Source organism: Cannabis sativa, chromosome 5 (assembly GCF_029168945.1).
Source record: "Cannabis sativa cultivar Pink pepper isolate KNU-18-1 chromosome 5, ASM2916894v1, whole genome shotgun sequence".
In the NCBI taxonomy this organism is placed as follows: Eukaryota; Viridiplantae; Streptophyta; class Magnoliopsida; order Rosales; family Cannabaceae; genus Cannabis; species Cannabis sativa.
Window position 1 is genome coordinate 76,842,980 of NC_083605.1, and position 16,117 is coordinate 76,859,096.

The 16,117-nt window shown below is 34.0% G+C and overlaps 2 protein-coding genes across 2 annotated transcripts; one reads left to right on the top strand and one right to left on the bottom strand.

The window, feature by feature from the left end:
• Nucleotides 1-1,744: 1,744 nt before the first annotated feature.
• LOC115716527 (probable aquaporin NIP5-1) lies at nucleotides 1,745-4,963 on the top strand. Its single transcript, XM_030645338.2, has 3 exons — nucleotides 1,745-2,682; nucleotides 3,833-4,314; nucleotides 4,417-4,963. Exons 1-3 carry the CDS (start codon nucleotides 2,452-2,454, stop codon nucleotides 4,613-4,615), a joined length of 912 nt encoding a protein of 303 aa, XP_030501198.2. The 5' UTR covers nucleotides 1,745-2,451; the 3' UTR covers nucleotides 4,616-4,963.
• A 7,338-nt stretch (nucleotides 4,964-12,301) lies between these two features.
• LOC115715698 (subtilisin-like protease SBT1.7) lies at nucleotides 12,302-15,504 on the bottom strand. The gene has a single exon (XM_030644362.2). It carries the CDS (start codon nucleotides 14,773-14,775, stop codon nucleotides 12,394-12,396), a length of 2,382 nt encoding a protein of 793 aa, XP_030500222.2. The 5' UTR covers nucleotides 14,776-15,504; the 3' UTR covers nucleotides 12,302-12,393.
• Nucleotides 15,505-16,117: the final 613 nt, after the last annotated feature.

Here is a 16,117-nt window from a genome sequence, read left to right on the forward strand (position 1 = left end):
TTTTTAATATATAGTTTAGAGGATCTTCTAAGAGAGGTAATATCTATAGTTATCAAAAGTAACATATGTATATAATATTATTGGTGTATTTTTCTATAAAAAGTACTCAAATGAAAAGTAGCATATAATATTATATTTTAAATATTAAAATAATGAATTTTTTGGTAAAAATAATTTTATTTTTACCAAAAAAGAAAAAAGAAAAGAAAAGATAGACATGGTCATTGTCTTTTTTAGGCAACCATCAACATCTATATTTTTAAAATTTGTCTTAAAAGTTGAATCACATTGTATATGTGGCAAGATCATTCTCATGAATAACTCCAGTATTGAAATATACAAAAAAAAAAAAAAAAAAAAAAAAAATTAACTACTTCCGTATATATAAAAAAAAATAGTCACGACGTCATATTTGAACTGAAAAAAATTAACATTAACAATACTATTATCATTTTAATTAATTTTCTTTGAAGAAATTTGTATAATCCACGACAGCCTACAATAGCTAGCAGTAAAATGAACCAAATTAATTAAGGTTGAACTATACCTATATTATATTAAACACTTTGAATTTCACATAATAATAATAATAATAATAATAATAATAATAATAATAATAATAATAATAATAATAATAATAATTACCGGGAGAAAATAATCGTTTAATTAATAACTAAATTAACATGTACTTTAATTAAATTATAGATCAAAAGAAATTGACCAATTCATAGATGGAGAGTTCTAAGTTAATTAAACGTAATATATAACTTCATGTCGATATATGATGTATATTATATATTGATCTACGATATGATATGGATACTTAATAAAGCATGGTATTATTATTTATTATATAAAATGTAATTGGAAAGAGATTATTTATGTACATACTTGGACCGTACAAATAGATATATGATGATCAACATATATATACAAAATTTAATTAGTATTACCCGCGGTAATTAACCTATATATATATATATATATTAATTATTAGCATGAAATAGAGTACGAATAGTTTAATAATAATATATATATTACTTTGAGTACTAGTGGAGATTATTCGTACTCATGTTGCCAGAATTATTGTTTTGCGAAGTTGAAAAAGAGTATATGTATGTATATATATTGTTCAATATATATCAATAATTTAATGTCTATAATGTTGACATGATTGGTTGGTATGTAGTGTAGTTTAGTGGAATTATTATATATATTAATAATTATTGTTTTTTTTTGCTTAACTATACAAATATAGTACATAGTCATGAAAGGGTTGCTAAGCAACGCAAGCATGTGGGTTTGCCAATTTGGAATTTGATTGCTACCTATAGCTATATATGAATGTATTAATTTTTTTAGAATTATATATATACATGCTACTTTATATAATCCTAAGCAATATTATTATTTCTTAATTATATTTGGTTTATTGATGCTCTTTATTGGTGGCCCCATCGAGGCCGGTGCATGGGGTTGGCACACTACTCCCCCAAAATATATTTCTTTTAACAAAAACTACATTAATATTTTATTTTTATTTTTTAATTTTACAGTGATGAATTAATAATAATTAAATGTTAACATGGCAAACTCACTTCCATAAAAATTAGAAACAATATATGATGTCTTGCATTGTATTATGCATTGACTTTTCTTTTTCACTTTTAATTGCTTTCCCATATGATGAGGTTATAGGTTCAATGCAAAATAAAGAGTTAATATTATAGTGAACTTTTGTATATAACGAAACGACGAATGTAGCATTATTTATAATTAGGTCAAACGTGTACATATATATATTCATATAATATAAGCTATGACGTGTTCAATTATTCATATAAATATCTTTGTTTTATTTACAACACAGTACTACTTCTATATCTAATCCTAGCTACTTCAACCTCTCCTCTCTGCCGATCATCATATATCTTCTTCTTTTTTTCTTCTTATAATTAATGTTTCTTTCATATAATTTAATTTGTTTGCGTATTGTTTTTTGAATATTAATTCTGGATCTCTCTATGTTTTGTAGCATCATCACGTAATCACACCTTTAAAAAAATCATTTCAAGCATGTAAATTCGTTCAATCTCCCCATATATATTTTTCTCCTCCATAAAAAAAATCTCCATTTATCTGAAATTATATCCTTTCATTGATTAATTGTATATATAGTGTTATAATTAAGGCTGGCTAAGTACTCCCTTATTCCTTAAAAACACTTTTATAAAAAACCTTCAAATCATGTAAATTTCAATCCTATATAGTATTCCTGTATCACCGCATACACAACCAAAAAAAAAAAAAAAATTAGTTATCGAATATATATCATGTAATTTCAAAGCAATTAGATCATCGAGCTTAATTATCTTCAATTATCATTGTTTGTTATATATATATAAAAAAAAAGAAAAAAAGAAAAAGAAGAAGAAGAGATATATATTATCTATGGCGGAAGCAGAGGGAGATAATAATGGGAGGGTGTCGGCACCTGCAACGCCGGGGACGCCTACTCCGCTGTTTTCATCATCTGCGCGAGTGGACTCACTCTCTTATGATCGGAAGTCAATGCCACGTTGCAAATGCTTGCCCGTGACTGTCAATGCTCCTTCCTGGGCCCATTCTCACAACTGCTTCACCGATTTTACCGCTTCTTCTGACATCTCTCTTGCTCGCAAGGTACTCTCTCTCCCTCTCTCTCATTTCAAGATTATTTGTAATAATAATTAGTCATCTCATTTAATTTACTAATTAATTAATTACTTACTCATCAATCAATCAATATTTTAAATTTTTAATATTACCGCCATAGTTAGCTAGTTGAGTTTAGATTCATTCTTCTTTCTAATATTTTAATAACTATATTCATCGATATCCATGGATCTATACATAACATATTCCCTACATATTATTTGTTTAATTAATTATTTCAAATATAAAATTCAATGATCCATCATGTATTAATATATTGGCTTTGTTAATTAACAAAATGACAATGTTATGCTAATAAACATTAATGACAATGTTATGTTATTATATAGTGAAATGCGGGGTAAATTAAAGCCAAACACCACAACTGTTATTATTTAAGATTGAATTTTACACATTTTGATTTAATAAATTATATAAAAAATTGCTAACTATTCACAATACATATATTAGTATAATGTTGGGCATCATAAAGTACCTAAGGTCAACTCCAATGGGTATTGTTCATATAGTTGCCCAACAAATAGTGAGTCATATTGTATTATGCGACAAGAGAGAGAAAAGTGAGATAATAAGGCCAACTCCTATGGCAATGGGTGTTGTCCATCTGGTTGACTAAAAAATGGTGGGTCATACTTATGTTATGTAACAAGAGAGAGACAATGAAAAGATTTTATTAAAAAAATAAAAGAAAAATTGTGATTGGCTAAAAAGTAAATGTGGGTCAAGTGGAGTTAATTGGGCAAATTATTTTACTCACAATATGCCACATTGGTACAGTGTTGGGCACATAAAGTGTGATTAACTAATACAATCAAAATGGGCACCATTGAACCATTATATTTTTAATTAAAAAAATTGTGATTAACTAATACAATCAAAATGTGTCAAATTCGGAAACTATTATATTATATTAAGTTATGAATTTTTAAATAATATTTTAACAATATAATCCATAGCTAACTTGTTTGCATATATAGGTTGAAATTTGGAATATATATACTTAACCAGTAGGTACGTAGTTGATCAGCTGGAAGTTTAGATGATATTATTATTGAATTTATATATAGAAATAATGGATATTGATTATAATAAAGAAATTAATAATAATTAAGGGCAGATAGGAGCAGAGTTCGTGGGAACTTTCATACTGATATTCGGGGCAACAGCAGGGCCGATAGTGAATGAGAAGTACAACGGAGCAGAGACACTGATAGGGAACGCCGCATGTGCGGGGCTGGCTGTGATGATAGTCATTCTCTCGACAGGACACATCTCAGGGGCACACCTCAATCCATCTCTCACCATTGCATTCGCTGCACTGCGTCACTTCCCATGGACTCAGGTCCCTGCCTACGTCGCAGCCCAGGTCTCCGCTTCCATCTGTGCCTCCTACGCTCTCAAAGGAGCTTTCCACCCCTTTATGAGCGGTGGAGTCACTGTTCCTTCTGTCAGCCACGGCCAGGCCTTCGCTCTCGAGTTTATCATCACTTTCAATCTCTTGTTTGTGGTCACTGCTGTGGCTACTGACACTCGTGCCGTGGGAGAGTTGGCTGGGATAGCAGTTGGTGCCACTGTCATGCTCAACATTCTTATAGCAGGGTACCTAGCTAAATACTATAATTAATATTAACAATTATATATGTGTCATGACTTATTAATAATTTACATATACGTACATATATATATATATATATGGTATAGGCCATCGAGTGGTGCATCGATGAATCCAGTGAGAACACTTGGTCCGGCAGTTGCAGCTGGAAATTACAAGGCTTTGTGGATATACTTTGTGGCACCCACTCTAGGGGCACTTGTTGGGGCTGGAACCTACACAGCCGTAAAACTCCCAGAAACTAGCGCTGAGTTAGCAGCACGTCAAGTCAGAAGCTTCCGTCGCTAATTATATGTATTCATTTCTATGAAACACTTTTCATTGTCCAGTTTCTATCGTGATCGTGTGTGTGTGTGTTTTTAAGTCATATGATAAATATATGACAAGATATCACTTTTATATATATAATTTGCATATATATATATATATATGTGTGTGTGTGTATAATAATGGGCGCATGAGAAATAGCTAGGTCTCGAATCTAAGCTCTCCACGCTCTTCACTCTTGTTCTGTTTGGTAATTAATTTGTACTTTACTTTCTTGTAAATTGCATGTAATGGGTGCAATATATACTAAGGGCCGGTGCCACTGCCAATTAAATAATAACAATAAAGGTATATAATTTGTGACAAAAATATATGGTTATATATGTTATGTATTTGGTTTATTTTATAATGTGTAGAAGTATATTATGGATAGTGTATAGGTATAGTATATGATGATCATGATATTATATATATAGGAACTTGATTTGTTTGATGGGAGTCAGGAAAGAGTATATATATAATGTGTATGGTTAATTATATGGAAGATGGAGGAGACTATATAGTTGTATAGTAATAGTCTAAAAGACTTGGTTTGGTAATATTGTAATCACTGTACAACCAGACAATACTGAAAATAACGAACTTAACTAATCTTGATATTAGTTGGTATATTGAGAAGTTAGTTAAAGTGTTCAGCTGTACAATTCTGTTATTGTACAATTCAATTATTATTTTCAATTGTAAAGTCTTTGACCATATCTCTTTGTATATAAATACCAAAGGTCTTTCTCAACTCAGCTGAGTTGAGCTTTCCATATTTCCATTGTTTACTCTCTCTCACCTTCATCTTTCTTGCTCTTGGTTTAGTTTTTGGCTTTCTGTGTTCTTTCATGGTATCAGAGCCATGGCTACCGGTCGACCAGAAGCTCCAGAAAATCTGCAACCAAATGAAGCTCCACCAGCTGCACTACCAAACAACAATTTGCTTCCGTTGAATCTAAGACTCGATCGATCAAACTACACGCTATGGAGATCCTTAGTTCTTGCAGCAGTTCGTGCCTACGATCTTGATGGACATCTGCTTGGAACAATTCCCCAACCTCAGCGAAATATGGCAGGTAATGCTCCTAATCCTGCATTCAATCAGTGGATTCGTCTGGATCAATTTCTCATGCACTGGTTAATGAATTCGATTTCTGAAACAATTCTTGCTCATGTGATAAACTGTCAAACTTCGGCTGAGATATGGACGATCTTGAATCAACTTTTTGCAACAAGATCCAGGGCCAAATTGCTCCAGATCCGTGGGTTACTTCAATCCACAAAGAAAGGATCGCTTTCGATCGATGAGTATTTCTTGAAGATGAAATAGTATGCCGATGCCTTAGCTGCTGCAGATCAACCCCTCTCGAATGAAGATTTGATTCTTTACATACTCGGTGGTCTCGGATCCGAGTATGAGGCTGTAATTGTGAATCTCACTTCTCGAACCGACAATCCAACACTTCAAGAAGTACAATTTATGCTGCACTCTCAAGAAATGCGAATAAACCAGTTAGCTGCCGATTCTTTAACAAATATTCAGGCCAACTATGCCAACACCACCACAAATTCTCACAACCGTGGTGGATACCAAGGGAACACAGGACGAGGATATCGTGGTCAAAGGGGCGGCAGAGGATATCAAGGCAATAGAGGAGGCAGATGAAACAAACCCATATGTCAATTATGTGGCAGAGCAGGCCACACTGGGTTAAAATGTTACCATAGATTCGATATAACATTCACTGGACCTCCCCAAACTCAAGGCACACCCTCCTCTTCTACAACTCGCTCTGAATCACCACAGGCTCTATTATCTGAATCAGCAGCTCAATTCGACAATTCTGGTTCTTGGTTCTTGGACAGTGAAGCAACTCATCATATCACAAACACACCAGAAAATCTGAACACATCTGCTAACTATAAAGGCAAAGCTAAAGTTGTAGTTGGTAATGGCTCTAACCTTCCCATAAATAAAATTGGTACCTCTTCAATTCCTACACTTTTTCCTCATCACTCTTTATTATTAAAAGATATCTTGCATGTCCCTAGTTTAACCAAAAATCTGCTCAGTATTTCTCAATTCACTAAGCATAACAATGTCACCATTGAGTTTGATGATGTTTGCTGTCTTATCAAGGACAAGACAACGAAGCAAGCACTTCTTCGAGGTACCCTCACTGATGGCCTTTACCAACTTCAAGCCCCCACACACAAGTCTCACCATTCCAACTCAGAAAAGTCACAAAATGCTACAGCAACTCCCACTGTTTTCAACTTCACTACATCTAGCAACCTTGATAAGTCCAAGACAGCATCCATTTGGCACTGTCGATTAGGACACCCATCAAGTAGAATTCTAGCTAAAGTTCTTTCCAAGGTGTCTCCACACACCAAATGTAATCATGTACCCTTTTGTGATGCTTGCCAAGTTGGCAAATTACACCAGTTTTCATTCAAACAAACTGAAAATAAAATTAAAATGCCTTTTGAACTCATTTTTTCTGATGTATGGGGCCCCTCATTCTATCCATCTAATGATGGCTACAAATATTACCTCAGCTTTGTGGATGATTTCACAAGATATGTTTGGCTTTTTCCCATGAAAAATAAATCTGAAGCAACCTCTATTTTTCAACATTTCAATGCCTATGTCAAAAGAGTTTTTCAAAAACAAATCAAAAGTGTGCAAATCGACTTAGGCAAAGAATATGAACCCCTTTACAAATTGTTCACCACACTAGGCATTGTTAGAAGAAACTCTTGCCCTCACACACATCAACAACAAGGTAGTGTGGAGAGAAAACATAGACACGTTGTTGACATTGGTCTCACCCTCCTTGCACAAGCCAATATGCCCCTCCAATTTTGGTGCGAAGCCTACACCTCAGCTACCTACTTGATAAATAGGCTACCTGTCACAAACTTGAGTTACCAAACACCATATGAACGGCTATCTAACCAATTACCAGATTACAATCTCTTAAAGGTGTTTGGGTGCTCTTGTTTTCCCTTGCTTAAACCATATGAAAACCAGACAATACTGAAAATAACGAACTTAACTAATCTTGATATTAGTTGGTATATTGAGTAGTTAGTTAAAGTGTCCAGCTGTACAATTCTGTTATTGTACAATTCTGTTATTCTTTTCAGTTGTAAGGTCCTTGACCATATCTCTTGTATATAAATACCAAAGGTCTTTCTCAACTCAGTTGAGTTGAGCTTTCCATATTTCCATTGTTCACTCTCTCTCACCTTCATCTTTCTTGCTCATTGCTTCTGGTTTAGTTCTTGGCTTTCTGTGTTCTTTCAGGTAATTTGATTTCTAGTTTTGGAAAATGTTATAAAGTGCCAAATACTACAGATATATAGTATCTGGTATAATATTTTAATGTCAGTTTCCACATATTTTTATTTAATTAATTTTATAACCGTTAACCACCTTAACCACTCACAAAACGCCCACATTATTAGTGAGCTGCCCAAAATCAATATATACGCCTAGTTTTTGGTTACTAATCAATACACGAGCTTAGTATATTTATGTAGGTGCCAAAATCGATGGTCATTTCGTATATATAGATCACAGTACTAGTTAGTACGTGGCTACTATTATTTTTCTGTAGATCAATTAATTAGTGATTGGAATTATTGATATTAATATTATTAATTTGATATAATTAAAAATCAGTATTTAGTTTATTGACAAAATATTAAAATATTAATATATAATTGTATAGAAAATCTTACTTTGAGTTATATGTTAGGTTTTGTGCCCTAAATAAAATTTATTTTGATATAATTAGATTTACTAACTAATAAAGATCAGAAATTACATTTATGTTGCATGGTTCACATGATTTATTTCATGATTATATATATTTAATGTATAAATTCTATTATAAATCCAGATCATATATAAATATGTATATATTTGTTCATGATTATAGTATCGTCGATACGGTAGAATATAATCATGATTATATGTTCAAAAGTTTAATTCCCATGATTTGTCAATTCACTGGATTGGCATGATAATCAGCGATACAGAAAGGACATAACATTTATCCAAAGTGTAAACACCTTGGATAAATGTTATGTCCTTTCCAGGTCATTGGCAAAGTTTACCAGTATCGGATGTATGGAGTATACATTGGAAGGGACCGATATTGATTTTATATAAGATATCATAAACTTACTGTTATATCTTTCTAAGTCAATATCAATGGTTGATTTTAGGTCTATGCATCTTAATCTTGATATGGTTAGGTTCAACTTAGTTGTATTATTTATGTTCTTCAATTTGTTCGTTAAAGTCGATCAATTAAATCCCCTCGTGACATATAGATTAGGGACATGGTAGTTCAATTAAGTGGGAGCGGTGATCATAGATATGGAATTTATAGCTTCTATAAGTATTTAGAAGTGAAACGATAATTTCCTTTGAGCTTGGCTGAATAGAGATAAATGATTGAGATCTCGTTTCAGTAATTATATTAGTTTACTGAAATATATTTATAGGTTGCTAAGTGTTTTAAGGATAAAATACATTGAAGGGTAGAACGGTAAATTTGTCCCTATTCATCTAAAGAGGATCCTTGACTATTAGGATTGTAACAATGGATAATCATAACGTATCTATATCGTGGTACATATAGAGCGTTCTTTATAACTGAGAGTGCTATTCAATTCCAAATCTATAGTGGCGCAAGACAAAATTAATAAGTTGAACTTGGTAGATTCTAGATCTACTTATTGAAAGCTCGGTTATATAGGCCCATGGTATCCTCACTAGTTGAGATAATACTGCTTGCAGACTCAGTTAATTGATTTTAATTAATCAATTATAATTCTAAAATTAGACTATGTCTTATTTATAAATTTTCACTAAGTAAGGGCTTAATTGTGAAGAAAAGAGATTTTGGGGTCAATTTGTTAATTAAGAGACTTTGTATGGTCTAATTAATAAATTACGTAAATGACAATTTTATTTACTAATTAATTATAATCATTAAATAAATAGTTTTGACATTTATAGGATTGAATTGGAAAATATGGTATTATTAAAAAGAAGAATAAGTGGTTGAAATAAAGTGGCGAAAATCTAACTAGAAATTAGTCCACTTTAAGTGTACGACCTAGAAGTTATTTTTGCCTAATATTTTATTCTTTTTAATCCATATAATTCAACACTAAGCCCTAGTTGAAACACTATAAAATGAACACGATACTCTCACTCATCCAATTAATGTCATCTTGACTATTGGCTTCAACCTAGATGAGAGAGTTCCTTCCTTAGTGATTTCATCCTCCTTCATTGTTCTTCTCAAGATTTGAACCTTGAGTGAATGAGTGCCGTGCCCACACATAGCAAGTCAAATACTCAATCATAGTGAGTAAGACGGTGGTAACCGAACCCGAAGGAGAGAAAGAGATCCAGGTTCAGATCTTGATAATGCTCTGCTATACAAAGGAATCAAGGGCTAGAGATCTTGAATGGAAGGAGTCATTATATTCCGCTGCAATCAGTGTAAGATTTTCTTAAACCCTTATGCGTTTACTTTATTGTTTTAGAAAATTCATATTTAGGGTGTTAATCTACTTGTTAGTAAATCTAGATCCTGGTAAAATATTTCCAACAGTATAGTTACTCTAAAATAAAAAGATCTCCATAATACTATCTAAGCAATGGAAAGTTAGTTGTCATCTCCATTCTAGGGTTTGTCTTTGATAATCATGGGGTTCTATCTCAAAACCAATTGGTGATAAGTGGAATAGTTCATGTTCTTATACATGACTCAATACTTTTATATTTAATCCATGTGGGATAATGCTCTCCAATATCTCCCCTCAAGATGGTGGCTATTTTTGCTCACCAATCTTGAATGACCTTATCACAGGCCATGCCATTTTCTCGCTTATTTTTGTTCGGATCTCAAGCGTCCATCTGAATCTTGTGCAACTGGTTAACCACCTGGATAGGTGTGGATCGAAAGCCCACTAGGGATATGACTCTGATACCATGACGAGAATCATGGGGTTCCATCTCAAAAGCAATTGGTGATGAGTAGAGTAGCTCATGTTCTTATATATGACTCAATACTTTTACATTTAATCCATGTGGGACAATGTTCTCCAATAGTCTTTAATAAAACTAGTTCTCCCCCGAAAAGGAGTCTTGGATGACTAGCTATTCCTCTTGGAAGGGTATTCTCGATAGTTGACTCCACTTCCCTCTTTTCTTATTCGAAAGCCCTTTCAGGATACGCTTTGATCCTTTATCCAATAAGCGTACGCCTCATTCGGAAGCACCTCGTCCTGTACGCTGACATGGAGATTCTGTTTCGAGGAAGTTGTTAAGTTTATTATAGCATAACTATCTTAACAACTTATCAGTTGTAGCCACTGACCTTAGGATCTTAATCTTGAGCCTATAAATACCACAAACACTTATCATTTTAAGAACATTGGATTGACGAGTTTCAAGAGAAGACTTTGAGTTTGAGAGAGAAAGAAATTGAGAGGTAGAGAGAGAGATATAGAGAAAAGACGGAGGTTAAGTTTAAATTTTGTATAAAGAATCTTAGGCAATGGGTGTTAGAGTTGAAATACTTTGAGAGATCCAATAGAAGATTTCTCTCGATTATATTGTACCTTTTTTTGCTTAAATAATAAAAAGAATTTGGTGGTATTCAAGAATTGGAGTAGAACCATAAATCACATGGATTTATATAATTTGAATCAATATGTATCTTGGTGTTAATTTTATTATTTTACTGCTTTAATATGGTTTTTAATAATTTGTTCATTCTTATTTTCTCCGATTACCATTCTGCTCATTACTAACTGATCGGTGATTAAAATTTTAGTACACTTTAGTCAATTTTCTCACACACCTATATAAATATATGTAATGATTTGATATCAGTCAGATTCAACATGATATCGAGCAAGATCGCACTAAGTAAATGAACAAATTAAAGTACATAAATTGAAATTAAATTAAAACTGGGAGAAATTAAAGCTAATCAAACTAGAAACACATCAGATTGAGAACAGTCTTAGAGGATCTTTATTAATCATAAACTAATATCGACATATAAGGGAGTTACAATCAAAACAAAATTATAAATTTCTCACTTAGACACATAAGATCAAATTATGCACTGAACAACCCTCATTTTCTCTCTTCGTATGATCTCTCCTTTACATGTCAAGTCGATCACCCACACTGGCTGACTTAGACTAAGTTCCCTTTTTATAGAGTTAGTGAGCTATAAGGCAAACCAACTAACTTAACGTCAGCCTTATAACAATCTTAGTGGCTGAGGCTGAGCTGTACATAACAATATAAGATGTTGATCCCCAAACTCATTAATTACTCATATTCCTTATTTCAAAAACTACACTAATTAAAAAGAATGCTAGTGAGAGTTTGAAAGATTTATAACTACTAATTTCTTTATCTTTTATTTAACAAATCTAAAAGATCAATATGTTAGTTGGATTTTACATAAGTAAATATGGCTACAAGTATACAATCTCCTTCCGTTTATATAAATATTGTAACAATTGGAGAAGAAAAAGAAAATCGTTATAGGTCGGTTATAACCTAAATAGGTTGTCGTTGCAAATAATAAAACCAAATTAAATAATTAAAATATATATAATTAATGCATTTCTTATTATAATTAATTAAAATACATCTGCAATTAAAATTAATGATGTTACGTAAAATACATGCATACATATATATATCATGACCAAGTAAAAGCAATAGGACTCCCAACAATATGTTTCCCATCTGACCATTCCAGGTGACCAAATTGGGAAGTTCTCTTCCTCACGACAGTACTAGTAAACGTCACTGTGTAAGCCAGCTTCTGTTTTTTATGTGTGAAGGTTAGTGAACTTGGATTCACCACAATTTTCACTGACTCAACTTTCGATACTTTCACTTTATATGTTGCTGGGGTTCCCACATTTGTCAAACTTCTTGTGTGCGTAATAATGGTACTTGTAGAACCATTAATAATATTAGTATTTGCATTAATAATATCGAAAGGAACTGCAAAAGATGGATAGTTAAACTGACCAAGGTGGTCATTTGTTCCCCTTAAGTAATCCTCGCAGTTAATATCTCTATTAGTAACCAGCTTAATCTGTCTCTGCGTGTAGTCCGACACACACAAAAACCACACGTAGTCTTCAGGAGTAAGGTCGTAAACAAGTCCTGGATCGACGGCAGCCACGGGATCCACGTGTCCAGATCCGTAATCAAACGGCGTGGCATCGTTCTCTGTAGTGATGTCTTGAATGGGTCTACCGTTCTTTCGATCAGTCCTATAAGAGGTAGTCATCAAAGCAGACTTAATAGCAGCTGGGCTCCAATCTGGATGTACGGATTTGATGAGTGCCGCAATTCCAGAGACGTGTGGGCAAGCCATGGACGTACCTGATATGATGTTGAAGTCAACGACTCTTTTGTCACTACTCAACTCGGTTGGCCCACTTGTTCCGCTCCACGCGGCTAGGATATTCACTCCTGGTGCTATTACATCTGGCTTCACAATCTCGGGGGTGATAGGATTTGGACCTCTTGAGCTAAAATCTGGGACGATTGGTGAAGGTTTAACTCCAAATCCAATCTCTGTTCCCTTTATCATCATTGTAGCAGTAGGATTAACCACTGAATTGAGATATCTCTTGATTTCGTTTATATTTTCTACCCCAATAGAAATTGTAGGAACGAAATCGGCATCCGCTACTATCTTATCAAAATAATTAGATTTTTTGTAGATGTAAACCATTGCTGCACCACCAGCGTCTTTTAGGGCCAAACTTTTTTGGGTTCTTGCGGTTCTTCCTTCGTAGCAAATAACTATTTTCCCGGCCACCTCATGGGGAGTAAGTGTGCCAGCTAAACAATAACCACCGTACACAGATCTACTGACTCTCTTGGCTTCTACGATTGGAAACCACTTATTATTGTTCAAATGTTTGGGTTGAGCGAAGGAGGAAAGGCCTTTGAATTGTCTTCCGTTGCCGAGTCTGATGTAGGCTGTGAAATCGCGGTCTATTGTGCCCGCGCCGACTGTCATGATCCACGGCGCAATGTTGGAGACGCTCTTGGTTTCGGGACCCTTGTTCCCGGCCGATGCAGATACGAAGATACCGCGTTGCATGGCAGCGAATGTGGCTATTGCTGAAGCATCGTCGTAGTAATCAGTTGGGGTTCTCCCGAAAGACATGGACAGAATATGGACTCCATCTTCGATAGCCTTGTCCACTGCGGCTATTACATCGCTACCGAAACATCCAGAAATCCAACAAACCTTGTAAGAGGCTATTCTTGCGGTGGGAGCCATCCCGCGCGCTGTCCCCGAGGCGAAACCCTTGAGATTAGCCCCAAGGACAGCGGATCCGGCTGCAGTGGCGGAGGTGTGAGTCCCGTGGCCTTCGTTGTCTCTGGGTGATTTGGATTCCAGTGTTTGGTTAATTGGACCGGCACTTGCTTCGTAGCCTTTACTGAAGAACCTTGCCCCAATCAGCTTTCTGTTACACCCGAAGTTGTTGTTGAAGAACAAGTTTAGATCATCGTCATCATCATGGCAGCTGCCTTTCCAGGCTGCTGGTATTGGGGGAAGGCCTTTGTCGTTGTAGCTTTGGCTCTCGGGCCATACACCAGTGTCCAAAACTCCAATCACAACGTCACTCGCTAGCTTATTGTTAATATGTGAAGTAAACGCCGTCGTATTGTAGAGGCCAAGGAAGTTAGGAGTCCTAGTTGTGTGGAGCTTGTATGTGACTTCGGGTAAGACGTAGCGCACACCTGTCTGTTTCCTAAGCAACTCAGCTTGGTTTTGAGTGAGTCTGGTGGAGAATCCATGGACGACGTGGCTGTAGGTGTAGAGAATGTTACTGTTGGATACTGATTTTAAAGATGATTGAAACCAGTTGATGTGTTCGTTGAAAACTGCTGGCTTGTTGGTCTTGTCCATGTGGACTATATAAGTCTGTTTATTCATCATCATCATATCATTACTACTACTACTACTAATAGTGTTATTCACTAGTAGCAATAGTAGTAGCAGTAGTAGTACTACTGGCTTTGATAATTGAGAAACTAAAATCTTCATCTCAATCGATATATCTCTTCCCAATATTAATTATTAGATGCCAATTTATACTTATAGATAGAAATTAATACACACGTAATAGTAATAGTGTGTGGGACGTTGAGTAAGATATATAACAAGTGTAGTAGCTGATCAAGATAGAGGTGCATGGCAAAAGTTGAGGCAGATAATCCGACGGTTTTGGCGGCGGCAACAGCGGGGTCGCCTCTAGATCGACCGAGCCGACTCATATTATATATATATAGTCTCGTGGCCGGCTGCATGGACCAAATGTGGTGGGCCCAATTATCTTTACTATTTTAATCATAAAAATGTCTTCTCTCATTCCCAGACTCAATTTGAATTTAAATTTAAATTTGAAATTAATTAATTTCTTCTCTTATGCATTCATTAATTAATTTTATATTTCCCCAAGACTATACCTGCCAAGAAAACAATGAAAGCACTAAAAGTAAAAACATTTTTTTTTTTGTTTTCATTTTGAGGAGGCTCTTTTCTTACACTACTCTCTCTATCATTTAACACAAATATCAACTATCTACATTATTATCTTATTACAATTATGCCATTACAATAAAATTATCTTACTAATTTTTTACTTAATTGGTACATATCTTACTTATTATATAAGTGTTTATTTAACACATCTTAACGATTTTTGTTGTATCTTAATGGAATATTTTTTTTTTTTTGTATTTTCTTAACAAAGTGTTGGCTTTAAGAGAAATATAACATTTGCAAATCCTCCTACAGAAATGGTAATCGTTCACAAAAGAGATGCATCCATTCGGCTCTACATCGGTTTGTTTGGGCGGTTTATCCTATATATTTTCTAACTCAATCTAAAGTTCGGGTTGCTAAAATTTAAGTGCACCCGCCCAATTTTTTTTAAAAAAAATTGTAAACCAACTAACGATTTGGTCGAGTTAACCCGTCCAAACCGGCCAAACTTTTTTTTTTTTGGTTTCAAAGTCAATAAAAATTAAAAAGATAAATTAAAAATATCAAATTCCACCAAAACACAACACAATATATATGACTTTGAAACTAACAATTAAGTATATAATTTTATATTATTATATATTTAATCATTTATGTTATATATAATAAAAACTAAAAAGTAAAAAAAAAAAGAATAAAAGCCAAAATCGGGTTAGTCGGGTTATTCGGTTTAATCGGTTTAATTGGGCGGGTTGGACCTATTTTCAACCCGCCCAATTAACAGACTGGGCGGGTTGTAATTTTTTCGAGTTATTTCGGTTTGTAATTTTTATCGGTTTTTTCGATTCGGTTTGGGCGGTTTACAATTTTTTTTGTAAAGCTCTAATTCATATATACGCAT